At 37.1% G+C, this 13,717-nt stretch overlaps 1 protein-coding gene across 1 annotated transcript; it reads right to left on the bottom strand.

Moving 5' to 3' along the window:
• Positions 1 to 12,514: 12,514 nt before the first annotated feature.
• Positions 12,515 to 13,054, bottom strand: LOC112008713 (uncharacterized). Its single transcript, XM_024041043.2, has one exon. It carries the CDS (start codon positions 13,052 to 13,054, stop codon positions 12,515 to 12,517), a length of 540 nt encoding a protein of 179 aa, XP_023896811.2.
• Between the last annotated feature and the right edge of the window lie 663 nt (positions 13,055 to 13,717).

Below are 13,717 nucleotides of genomic sequence, written 5' to 3'. Positions count from 1 at the left end.
CATAATCTATCAAGATGTCCAAAACTTTTTGACATTCACCCATGTTTGCTTGACAAAAAAGTACGCTATCATCTGCAAAAAGTAATTGAGTTAGACTGGCACATCTCTTACTCAAAGAGAAACCCTTAATACTACCTTCTCTCTCTGCTTGGGAGATGAGACTATGCAGCCCCTCAGTTCATTATAAGAAGAGAAATGGTGAAAGAGGATCGTCTTGCCTGATGCCCCTTGAAGGGTGAATTAAACCCTTTGGTTCTCCCATTGACCAAAACGAAGTAAGTAATAGATTTGACACACACCATCATGAGATTTATCCACCTCTCATTAAAGCCCAATTTGCGCATCACTGTCTCCAAAAAAAAAACTCATTCCACCCTATCAAACACTTTACTTATGTCAAGCTTGAGAGCCATGAACCTAGTCTTCCTTGAGTTGTGTTTGCTCATGCTCTGTAAAGTCTCAAAGGTGTTCGGGCCAGGAGCTTTCAAGGGAGCCATTTGTTTCAAAGCTACTTAAATTAAAGGTTTTTATATTCAAGAACCATAATAATGCTAGAAACCCTTGAAAACATAATCCTAATCTCATTAGGAATAAATTTCATTAAATGAATACTTTAATCCTAGCATTAATATATATAAATATATAAACCAAGGCAAGCAACAATATGATGAATCCTTTATAAAATATTTGCATATAAACCCATATATATATCAAATAATATACGGATTCAATGTAAGTTGTATATAAAGCATTCAATACATCCAAGGCACCTATTACATGCTTATAATAATCAAACCATGCAAGCCTTATATATATTTATATCCAAGTGGTGCAAGAAAGTCCAACCAGTGCAATCAATTGGTTCATGCACATGACAGTTATTTGAATTACATTTAATAACTATATCCTTGGCAATTACTAAGACACAACACCATCCAATAAGTAAATATTAAGCCAAGATGTCCATTTCGAACAAACCAATGCAATACAATGGTTATCATCATGAACGGTTATCATTGGCAATGAAATTCTTTAAAAAGAATTTCTCTTGGACAATAACTACTTTCTTTGAATGGATCCGTATCTTAATCGTGTGGCCACTTCGAACAAAACAATGCAATACGATTGTCATCATCATGAACGATTATCTCAATAACTTTCAATAACTACACTTGAAACAATGTTGAACATCAAGAAACCGTTTTTCTTTTATTCTAAAATCCAATCACATGCTATACAATCATGATATGAAAACTTGGCTCTGATACCAATTGTTAGTTAAATCTGGTTTTGTATCTCATACAAAACACACAACGGAAGCAACAAACAAAGATCTATTTCATTCATGATTGATAACTTGCACTATATAAATTTCAGAATTTAAGAACAAGATAGCATACCTTGGTGCGGTGAAATTCAAAACAAAAGACGATAAGTACTTGGGAACACTTATAATCTTCACTCCAATTCCACTTTACACCCAAGAAGTGTGGTATCTCAATCAGTTTCCAAGGGAGAATAATTAAGTGGCTTCACTCGCACATACACACCACTTCACAATGGTGTCTCACTTTTTTTCTCTAATGAAAAAATTCTGTACATTTCTCCCTTTTATAACTAACTGATTATCTAATTGGCTGGCTTATTGGGCCTTTCCAATTGGGCTTTAGTGTGTGGCTTAGAGTGGGACCAAAAGGGACCAATAAGACACTAGCTCTAATGGGCCCTGGGCTTTTCTGTCAACTTTTGACAAGTCCAAAGTTACTATTAATTATATTTAATATCACTCTATAAATATAATTGCACTCTACGCCTTATTAATAAATTATATCCCAAGACTTTATTATACATGCAACCCTTTCATAAAATATTCGTAGTAATTCAAAGTCATGAATATAGTCTGCCACTTTGAAGACTACTACATCTTAATCCTTAAGTATCCGGTTTAATCCTTTTAAGTTATTCATTATATATTTATGATATCCAATTTCATAAATATATACTTTAGTAATTTCTTACCAAAGTGGTTAAGCCTAATCTCTGAATAACTAAACCCATTAAACTTATCTCAAGGGAATATTTTATATCTCCATTAAGAGACTATGAATTCCATCTTGAGAATATATGTTCCATCAACACTAAATGTGGCTGCCCAACATATTGAGGTTTTGACCGTTACTTTAGATCTCACTCCTGATATATCAAAACAACTTACACTTCATGATCAGGTCCATTATTCTCTCAGGATATAGAGTTCATGCAAATATAAGTCATGAGATTTATTATTCAATTGACAGTCATTAGAAGAATAATAAATCTTACAGCGGTCCAGTTCAATATGTATTAACTCTTATGTAAGGTTGAATTTAATCAACCATTATTTGGCTTTATTCCGTGATCAATTTGCTTGTAATTTAGCACTTAGCAACCCTGTATTTAGGTGGGAAAATTGTAAGGGTAGTGTGTGAGAAGATGTGAAGAAAAGCGCAAGAGTGTGCAAGAAAAATTCCGGCTAACCACTTGAGCTCACATATCAAAGCATTACAAATTTAGAGCCTGATAAACAAATTTTGATATGTAAAAATTAGTTGGGGATTATGATGTTTCAAAAAGATAGTCGTGACATAAAATAAGCTAAGACACGGCAATGAGTATGGGCAACGATAAACGGAAAAAACGACAAACACAAAGAGGAACGGATGTGTTATCGGGTAAAATACTCGCGACCTCTCCGCGTTGATAAAATCCACTAAAGAATATAGTTGGAATACATGAACACAGAAGACCCTCCAAGCCTAATCTACCCAAGTACCTAAGCCCTCTAAGCTTCTTGCTCCAACGAGGTTAGCAACCTATTTCTTCTTTAGCTTGCGGATTCCGCTACTTGACCATAGCATCAACCAATGTATATTGTTCCTTTCAAACTGCTTCCCTAAGCACCAAATGGACCTTCTCACAGACGTGGGTGTGGTGAGATAAGGGTTTGGTAAATGACCTCTCAAGGGTATGACAATGGAGAGGAAGAGAGTAGAGATTTGTAGAGTCTTTTAGATGAAGATTGGGGATGAGGCAATCTTGTTTTTCTCTAGGGTTTTCTCTCACAAAATTCTCTCTGGAAGCTCTCACAATATGATGGGTATAAGGGTGTATATATAGTAGGGTGAGAAGGGAATCAAAACGTCAGTTTTTGCAACAGGGAAGTTGGCGACTTGATCTCGCGGCTTGACCAAGTCGCGAATTCAAGTCGCGATGTAACGGCCTGGCCAGACTGGAACTTTTGTCCTGTAGCGTGATAGCTGGCGCGACCTTTCAGCTTCCCAGTGTGCCTCTCACGTGCTAGCATTTCACAGCTTGCTAGTCGCGATCCACCCGCGAGCCCTAGCCGCGAGCCTCTGTTTTTCTTGCACACTCTTGCGCTTTTCTTCACATCTTCTCACACACTACCCTTACAATTTTCCCACCTAAATACAGGGTTGCTAAGTGCTAAATTACAAGCAAATTGATCACGGAATAAAGCCAAATAATGGTTGATTAAATTCAACCTTACATAAGAGTTAATACATATTGAACTGGACCGCTGTAAGATTTATTATTCTTCTAATGACTGTCAATTGAATAATAAATCTCATGACTTATATTTGCATGAACTCTATATCCTGAGAGAATAATGGACCTGATCATGAAGTGTAAGTTGTTTTGATATATCAGGAGTGAGATCTAAAGTAACGGTCAAAACCTCAATATGTTGGGCAGCCACATTTAGTGTTGATGGAACATATATTCTCAAGATGGAATTCATAGTCTCTTAATGGAGATATAAAATATTCCCTTGAGATAAGTTTAATGGGTTTAGTTATTCAGAGATTAGGCTTAACCACTTTGGTAAGAAATTACTAAAGTATATATTTATGAAATTGGATATCATAAATATATAATGAATAACTTAAAAGGATTAAACCGGATACTTAAGGATTAAGATGTAGTAGTCTTCAAAGTGGCAGACTATATTCATGACTTTGAATTACTACGAATATTTTATGAAAGGGTTGCATGTATAATAAAGTCTTGGGATATAATTTATTAATAAGGCGTAGAGTGCAATTATATTTATAGAGTGATATTAAATATAATTAATAGTAACTTTGGACTTGTCAAAAGTTGACAGAAAAGCCCAGGGCCCATTAGAGCTAGTGTCTTATTGGTCCCTTTTGGTCCCACTCTAAGCCACACACTAAAGCCCAATTGGAAAGGCCCAATAAGCCAGCCAATTAGATAATCAGTTAGTTATAAAAGGGAGAAATGTACAGAATTTTTTCATTAGAGAAAAAAAGTGAGACACCATTGTGAAGTGGTGTGTATGTGCGAGTGAAGCCACTTAATTATTCTCCCTTGGAAACTGATTGAGATACCACACTTCTTGGGTGTAAAGTGGAATTGGAGTGAAGATTATAAGTGTTCCCAAGTACTTATCGTCTTTTGTTTTGAATTTCACCGCACCAAGGTATGCTATCTTGTTCTTAAATTCTGAAATTTATATAGTGCAAGTTATCAATCATGAATGAAATAGATCTTTGTTTGTTGCTTCCGTTGTGTGTTTTGTATAAGATACAAAACCAGATTTAACTAACAATTGGTATCAGAGCCAAGTTTTCATATCATGATTGTATAGCATGTGATTGGATTTTAGAATAAAAGAAAAACGGTTTCTTGATGTTCAACATTGTTTCAAGTGTAGTTATTGAAAGTTATTGAGATAATCGTTCATGATGATGACAATCGTATTGCATTGTTTTGTTCGAAGTGGCCACACAATTAAGATACGGATCCATTCAAAGAAAGTAGTTATTGTCCAAGAGAAATTCTTTTTAAAGAATTTCATTGCCAATGATAACCGTTCATGATGATAACCATTGTATTGCATTGGTTTGTTCGAAATGGACATCTTGGCTTAATATTTACTTATTGGATGGTGTTGTGTCTTAGTAATTGCCAAGGATATAGTTATTAAATGTAATTCAAATAACTGTCATGTGCATGAACCAATTGATTGCACTGGTTGGACTTTCTTGCACCACTTGGATATAAATATATATAAGGCTTGCATGGTTTGATTATTATAAGCATGTAATAGGTGCCTTGGATGTATTGAATGCTTTATATACAACTTACATTGAATCCGTATATTATTTGATATATATATGGGTTTATATGCAAATATTTTATAAAGGATTCATCATATTGTTGCTTGCCTTGGTTTATATATTTATATATATTAATGCTAGGATTAAAGTATTCATTTAATGAAATTTATTCCTAATGAGATTAGGATTATGTTTTCAAGGGTTTCTAGCATTATTATGGTTCTTGAATATAAAAACCTTTAATTTAAGTAGCTTTGAAACAAATGGCTCCCTTGAAAGCTCCTGGCCCGAACACCTTTGAGACTTTACAGAGCATGAGCAAACACAACTCAAGGAAGACTAGGTTCATGGCTCTCAAGCTTGACATAAGTAAAGTGTTTGATAGGGTGGAATGAGTTTTTTTTTGGAGACAGTGATGCGCAAATTGGGCTTTAATGAGAGGTGGATAAATCTCATGATGGTGTGTGTCAAATCTATTACTTACTTCGTTTTGGTCAATGGGAGAACCAAAGGGTTTAATTCACCCTTCAAGGGGCATCAGGCAAGACGATCCTCTTTCACCATTTCTCTTCTTATAATGAACTGAGGGGCTGCATAGTCTCATCTCCCAAGCAGAGAGAGAAGGTAGTATTAAGGGTTTCTCTTTGAGTAAGAGATGTGCCAGTCTAACTCAATTACTTTTTGCAGATGATAGCGTACTTTTTTGTCAAGCAAACATGGGTGAATGTCAAAAAGTTTTGGACATCTTGATAGATTATGAAAAGATTTCTGGGCAACAAGTGAATCAAAATTAAATGGCTCTTCAGCAAATCTACTACAGAGGATACCATGCAAGAAATTAAAGATTTATTGGGAGTTCCTGAAATCAAGAATTATGAGCAATATTTAGGCTTACCCTCACTTATGGGAAGAAGGAAAAAAGCAAGCTTCGATTATATAAAAGAACAGATATGGAGAAAGCTTCAAGGTTGGGAAGAGAAGCTTTTTTATCAAGCAGGGAGAGAAATTCTCATTAAAGTGGTGGTTCAAGCCATCCCAACTTACACCATGAGTTGCTTCAAATTACCCTTGGGACTTTGCAATGATCTTGAGAAACTAATCCATAAGTTTTGGTGGGGCCAACAAGGAGATGGATGAAAAATTCACTGGGTTAAATGGGAGGATATGTACAATCCAAAGCATGAATAGGGTATACGGTTTAAAAACTTGACTTTCTTTAATGATGCTCTTTTGCCTAAGCAAACATGGAGGCTGTTGCACAACAAAAAATCACTGTTTTATCAAGTTTTCAAGTCTAAATTCTCCCTAAATTGCTCGGTGATGGAGGCCAAAGATTCACATATGGGTTCTTATGCATGGAGAAGCATCCTTAAGGGGAGAGATGTAATAAAACAAGGAGCAAGATGGAGGATAGGCAATGGCAATTCTGTCAATGTTTGGTTTGAAAATTGTCTCCCCTCTCTAAGTTACCCAAAGATCTGTTCCTCACTAATTGATGAAGCCCAATAGATTATAGTGAGTTCCTTTATTAACCCTTACACGGCAATAGGAGGTGGGACTTCTAAAAAATTCTTTTAGTCCTACTAAAGTTGAACTAATCAAGCAAATTCCCCTAAGCAATCACTTCACTGATTTCTCTTTTGGCCTTATGTTCAATTTGGTGTTGTCACGACTCAAACCCGATTCCTAGATTTATGACCATGACCGACACGTTAATAGCACGCTTAAACCTGATATTAACAAGAACCAACTAAACTTATAAACCAAAACTTTCCTATTTCTTTTCATTCTTGTTTCTTTACATTCTTAATATAACTTTTCACTCGATATTCAGAACATCTACATGGTACTTCAAGCAATAACATAAACCACCAGTCATTCAAATTCCATACTTTCACATAATACATCTCTAATTACATTAAAATATACAACTCCTACAAAGCTAAACATCAAACCTCCAAAATAGGGGCTATACTTTTAAAACTAAACTAGATCCAAAATAAAACTTGTTAACTAAAAGAGTGGAAGGGGTGAGCTACACAGCTTAGTAAGGGTAAGTTACACGATAATTTAATAAGAATGCATGTAAATCAAAGCATTTCATTTTATGGAGATTTAGATAGGAGAACATCTTTTCATGCATGGCACTTTATACTATTCATAATAATAACTTATAAACTTCTCATAGAAAAGCAATTGTTCTCCTTTTTCTTATCAGAATAATATTACAAAACCTTTCAAACTGAATTTCTTTCATTTTTTACAAAGTCACCAAATATAATATTGACTATTTAAAATCACACACACATACACATATATTCTTATTACAAAATAATCATTTTGACTTAAATTAGATAATTGGTAACTTTGTCTTAAATNGAGGTGTTTAACAACAATAATGATGTACAATCTGTACCCTATAAGGAAGATGACTACATTGACGAATGCCAGAGCCATCTTTCTTATGGATCTCAAGGAAAACACCTTTATTGACATCAGTTCCCACATTTTTGACACTATAATGGATGAAACTAAAACCACCTCGAGGCCCAAGCTGGTGTTTCCAAGTCTTCTCATGAGAATTTTCAAAGAAAAGGATGTTGTAATCACACAAGATATCAGTCCCATGCCTCCTCCATCAGCCATCAACAAATTTACTCTAGTACGGATACAGAGTCGTCTTCCAGGAGAAGAAGAAGAGGGTGTCCATGAAGAAGGTGATCCTATGGAGACTGAAGCAGAAGGGGCAGGACCAGTTTCCACACCTAGAGTAAGAGTCAAGAGGAGCAGACCTTCTACCTCATCACCTGTACCTCCTGATACCCTTCAGATCATCCTGGAGAGACTTGATACAATCCGTGATGCTCAGAATCAACAGACAGAGAGGATGACAGCAATGTAAGACTAGCTAGATGTACTCTCTGCCAAGTTTGACAGCATTCATACCAGCTAGGATCACTGACCCTTTGGCCATTCCGGTCAAAAAGGGGGAGATCTTTTGGGGCAGCTCTTGAGGGGGAGTGCTCTTTTTGAGGGGGAGTTCAAATATGTGTCTTCTTTAAGTTTGATACACTGGGTTTTAGTCTGTTTTAAATATTTGTGCTTTAAGTTTGATACACTTGTGAATCTTTGGTGTTTACTTATATAGTATGATGTGATTCAGCTTTTAGCACTGTTTGATTGTTGATTTGTACCCATTGATGCTTTTGTAAGCTTTGAGGGTTGTGACTTGTTCTTATGCACTACTTTGTAGGCTTGTATGGTTTGTGCCATGTATTTGCAAAAACTTTGCATATGCAGCCTTTGTGCTTTGTGTTTTGGTACTTGTTAATGCTTTGCATTATCTTAAGTACAACACTTTTGTGCCCGTGTAGGATTGTTCCTAGATGCATATATGTTTGTATGCATTGGTTGAGTGTTGAACTTGCAAATGATACTCATCAATTGAGTTTATCATTTTTGCATGTCCGGATGTTCATTCCTTGTGTGAATGAACATAGTAATCACTTTTGCTTAGTGACTACTAGTGTTGATCTTGCCATGAATTATTGCTTTATGCTTATGTTCATTTTTGTTTGATCATGCTTATTTTGCTCCATATGCATATTAACTTTTCTGCATACAATGATATTGCTATGTTATTGTGTTTCAGGAGTTACTTATTCATATGTTCAAGAGTTTTACAGAATCTAGAGTTAGGTGTGAGTGAGTTTTCCAATTGTTCCCAACTCACGTTTAAGTCTAGAGTCTGTTGTAGGGTTTTGTCACGGAATAGCCAAAGGAGGAGATTGTAAGGTTGAATTTAATCAACCATTTAATTGGCTTTATTCCGTGACCAATTTGCTTGTAATTTAGCACTTAGCAACCCTGTATTTAGGTGGGAAAATTGTAAGGGTAGTGTGTGAGAAGATGTGAAGAAAAGTTCAAGAGTGTGCAAGAAAAACAGAGGCTCGCAGCTAGGGCTCGCGGGTGGATCGCGACTGGCAAGCCGTGAAATGCTGGCACGTGAGAGGCACACTAGGAAGCTGAAGGGTCGCGCCAACTGTCACGCTACAGGACAAAAGTTCCAATCTGGCCAGGCCGTTACATCGCGACTTGAATTCGCGACTTGGTCAAGCCGCGAGATCAAGTCGCCAACTTGCCCTGTTTGGCAAAAACTGACGTTTTGCATTCCCTTCTCACCCTACTATATATACACCCTTATACCCATCATATTGTGAGAGCTTCCAGAGAGATTTTTGTGAGAGAAAACCCTAGAGAAAAACAAGATTGCCTCATCCCCAATCTTCATCTAAAGAGACTCTACAAATTCCTCTACTCTCTTCCTCTCCATTGTCATACCCTTGAGAGGTCATTTACCAAACCCTTATCTCACCACACCCACGTCTGTGAGAAGGTCCATTTGGTGCTTAGGGAAGCAGTTTGGAAAGGAACCAATATACATTGGTTAATGCTATGGTCAAGTAACGGAATCCAGCAAGCTAAATAAGAAATAGGTTCAGCGTAACCTCGTTGGAGCAAGAAGCTTGGAGGGCTTAGGTACTTGGGTAGATTAGGCTTGGAGGGTCTTCTGCTGTTCATGTATCCCAACTATATTCTTTAGTGGATTTTATCACCACTTGGAGGGCGGCAAAGAGGTTTTACGCCGAGGACTTCGGTTTCCTCTTCGATAACACATCGTGTGTTGTCCGTGTGTTTACATCTCTCTTTCCTTTATCCTTGCCTTATATTTACTGTTGTGAATGTGTTTATATTTGGCATAGATTGTTTTATCAATTCTATTATAAGCTTGTTATCATATTCCGCACATGAATTGTTTGATATAAAGCTTGAATTGGTATTTTTGTATCTGGGGGTCTAAACGTTTAAGGGTGTTGTATACCCATATTGAACTTTCATCTTAAAACATATCAACATATCAAGTAGAAGTCTCCACTTCCATGATCAAGACAAATCATCTTAGTTGATATGTTATAGTCTTCGCAGATGAAATGTCCAATTTCATCACTGACGACGAACTAAAATTCTGAGTTTACAAAGAACTTGTGACTTATATCTTCTGTGACTAAATCACATAAATCACATACTATGCATCTCATGGACTAAATGATAATGTCCGAATATTCATGTTACCGTTATTTTAGTTAATAATAAAACAACTTTATTAATTACAATATTAAGTTATACATCATGTCATAGATAATGTCATACATAATATCATACATAGCATCATACAATGGGATTTAAGGGCATTAATCCTAACACTGTTATCTTCCTTGAATTAAAATAGGGCACACGAAGTCATGCACCATACTCTTGAGACTTGTTCTTCAAAGAACCTTTGTTTTGAATCCATAAAACAGTCTTTGTCGTCATGAGAGAGCAAGCCACACCAATAGAAAAAGTTTGGTAGTTTTTAATATTTGAAGGAAATTCTGTCAATTATTCCTTCAGGTTAAAGCACCTTACGACCGCTGCAAAGAGGTTTAGAAATATCTATTCGAACTCGAATACGCATGAAACTACCACCCACTATCTCTTTCTCATCTTGGGAGTGAACCACTTCCCCTAATGTTTTACCAATCTCTACAGCCATGTCAACATCCATCTGATACACTAGTAAACCAAATATTTGGACCCAAAATAAGGACTTGCTAAATACTAGGCAATTAACAATCTGTTATTCCAATGAATCATCCATTGGAATAACAATCTTTTATTCATAAATAAATAAATATATAAATATATATATATATATATAGTAGAGATTATAAAAATTTGAATGAATAATCAAGATCGTTAGGTTATTGATAGACTAGGCAATTACCCTCGTCTAGAAGTGCTAACCTAGATGAGGATAGAACACCATAAAGACAGGTACTTAATGCCTCGATGGTTACATATCAGGGATGAGATTGTTGGGGCCTCCATTAAGGCCAAATTAACTAGGCCTGAGATGTTACCAAATAAGCCTTCTAGTCACCATTCAAGAAGGACAATGGCTATTAAGAAGAGTCTATTTATATGATCTACCAAATCACAGACAAGGGACATTCACACTAATCATTTTCACTCTCATTACTGAATTCTCTCTATTTTCTAAGCTTCATTCACTGACTTTATCATCAGACACTCTGTGGCCGACACCACACTAATGACCACTAGAGAGGATCCCCTTTTTTTCACTAACCTTTCAGGAGCTTGGACAAACTTGTATTGGAAATCTTCTCCAGGTTGGCTTCTATTCCTCATTGAGACACCATAAACCAAAGGAATTTTTCTAAAGACACCCCAAAGGTGCATTTTCCAGGGTTTAATCATATTGTATTCCAAGTGTGTAAGTCTCTGTTAATTCGTCTAGGTGTGTGTTCTTCCCTTGCTTTTAACAGCATTTCATCCATATACCTCCATTTTCCTTCATCTGTTAGAACATACGTTACCAACTCTGTAGTGGCTTTGCTTCTTAGCTCAAGGGCATACTTTGTGTAGTATACCCTTGCTAGTGAGAATGGAGACTTCTCTGATCGTCTTCATTCAAAGAATCTAGTTATACCAAGAAAGGCATCAATGAAATATGAGCTTTGTCCGATGGTGGATCTACAGTTGGTCAATTCTTGCAAGGGAAGTGTCTTTTGGGCAGCATTATTCAGGTCTGAATCGACCACATTCTCCACTTCCCATTTTCTTTCTTCACTAAGACAACATTGGCTAGCCAGTCGAGGTAGTAAACCTCTCAGATGAAACCAGCTACAAGTAGCTTGTCCACTTCGTCCATGATGTCCTTGTTATGTTCAGGGGTGAAGACTCGTCGTCTTCATTGGACAGGCTGCCTTTCAGGATTGACATTTAGACGATGCTGAATAACTTCTGTTGCTATGCCGGGCATATCCTAGTGACTCCACGCGAAAATGTCCAGGTTCTCCTTAAGAAACTGTACTAGCTCCTTCATTTGATTATTTAGGTTTGTCCCTATGTTTGTCATCCTTGTTGGTTCTCCGTCTATCAATTCTACTATTTTCTAGGGCTTCCATCTTCTCCTTCTCTTCCTCCTTGATCATCCAGGAACGGTTCTCCTTAGTAGCTAGAATGACTTGGTAGCATTCTCTAGCTAACACTTGGTTTCCCTTGACTTTGCCTATGCCATGTTCGGTTGGGAATTTTACCTTTAAGCAGTATGTAGACATTGCTACTTTCCAACGATTAAGTGTGGGTCTCCCGATGATCACATTATACGACAACGGGCAATCCACCACTAGGAAGTCAAGTTGTTTGGTGATTTGCAGGGGGTATGAACCCACTGTGACCGTCAATGTTACTATTCCTTTAGGGTATACTCGGTCTCTACTAAAACTGACAAGGGGAGATTTGAATGGTTACAACCTCTTGGGATCCACCTTCAGTTGTTGGAAAGCTAAAAGGTAAATAATGTCAGCAAAGTTGCCATTGTTGACGAGAATTTGTTTGGTGTTGAATCCCTCTATCATAAGCATGATGATGAGGGGATCGTCATGTGGTTGCTTCATGCCTTTAGCATCTTCTTTCAAGAATAGGATGTCCATACTTATTCGTCTTCTCTGCTTCAAAGGATGTATCCTGTGAATGTTATTCATAAGTCTCTGTTGGGACTTCTTAAGGGATTTGAAAGATCCACCAGTGGATGGTCCTCTAGCAATCATCTTTATCTCTCCGTTCGTGCTTTGCAGACGGTTGTATGACTTGTCTTTGTCTGTGGGTGGGTTCCCAGATTTCTCTCTGTGATTGTCCTTAGATCGACCAAACTCGCCATTTTTTACAAACTTTTGCAACTTTCCGTTCTGGATCAATTCTTCGATCTGCTTCTTCAAGTCTCTGCAATCCTCAATGTAATGGCCATGGTTTTTATGGAAACAGCAATATTTCCTCGTCTCATACATTGGGTGAGGAATGAAGTGGTTTTGGCCACTTGAGATGATGATCGTCCTTAATTTGCGCTAAAATTTTACTGTTCGTGGAATTTTGTCATCTCTCCGCTTATTTCTGTCAAAGCTAGTCTGATGATCGTTTCTTTCCTTGTTGAGTCCCCTTCGGTCTTCCCTGACACTTTACTTCCCTTTAGGGATGCTTTCTTCCCTTATCACAACTAAGGCGTCTTCTGCATTCATGTACTTTTGGGCTTTTAGTAGCATTTCAACCATTGGCTTTGGCGAGCTCTTTATAAGGGCAACTACGAACTCCCTGGATTTTAACCCTACTTTAAAAGTGGTTAATTGTACCTTTTCATCTGCTTTGTCAACTTCTAGGACTTCTCTGGTAACCCCTTCTCTCCTTGCCTGATGGTAAGCAGATGGTCCACTGGTCTCTTTTGACGTTGCCCACCGACAAAATGGCGCACAAAGGAATTGCCTAGTTGCTCAAAGTTGTCAATGGACGACATTGCTAGTTTACTGAACCACATTCACGTCGCTTCCTTAAGGGTGGTAGGAAAGTAGCACAATATCTCGTTTGGGGGTTATTGTAGACTCAAAGTTGTTTTGAAGGTAATGATATGGTCCAGCGGGTCCTTTAGCCCATCAAATGATTCGAGTTATGGCAGATGA

The sequence above is a fragment of the Quercus suber genome, unplaced genomic scaffold, assembly GCF_002906115.3.
Source record: "Quercus suber isolate HL8 unplaced genomic scaffold, Cork oak 2.0 scaffold_81, whole genome shotgun sequence".
In the NCBI taxonomy this organism is placed as follows: Eukaryota; Viridiplantae; Streptophyta; class Magnoliopsida; order Fagales; family Fagaceae; genus Quercus; species Quercus suber.
Note: the sequence above shows the minus strand (reverse complement) of the source record. Positions and strands in the feature narration are given on the sequence as shown.

Excerpts from the sequence above, each read along its gene's own strand:
- LOC112008713 (XM_024041043.2), bottom strand. The coding sequence starts at position 13,054 with ATGTATGAGACGAGGAAATATTGCTGTTTCCATAAAAACCATGGCCAT.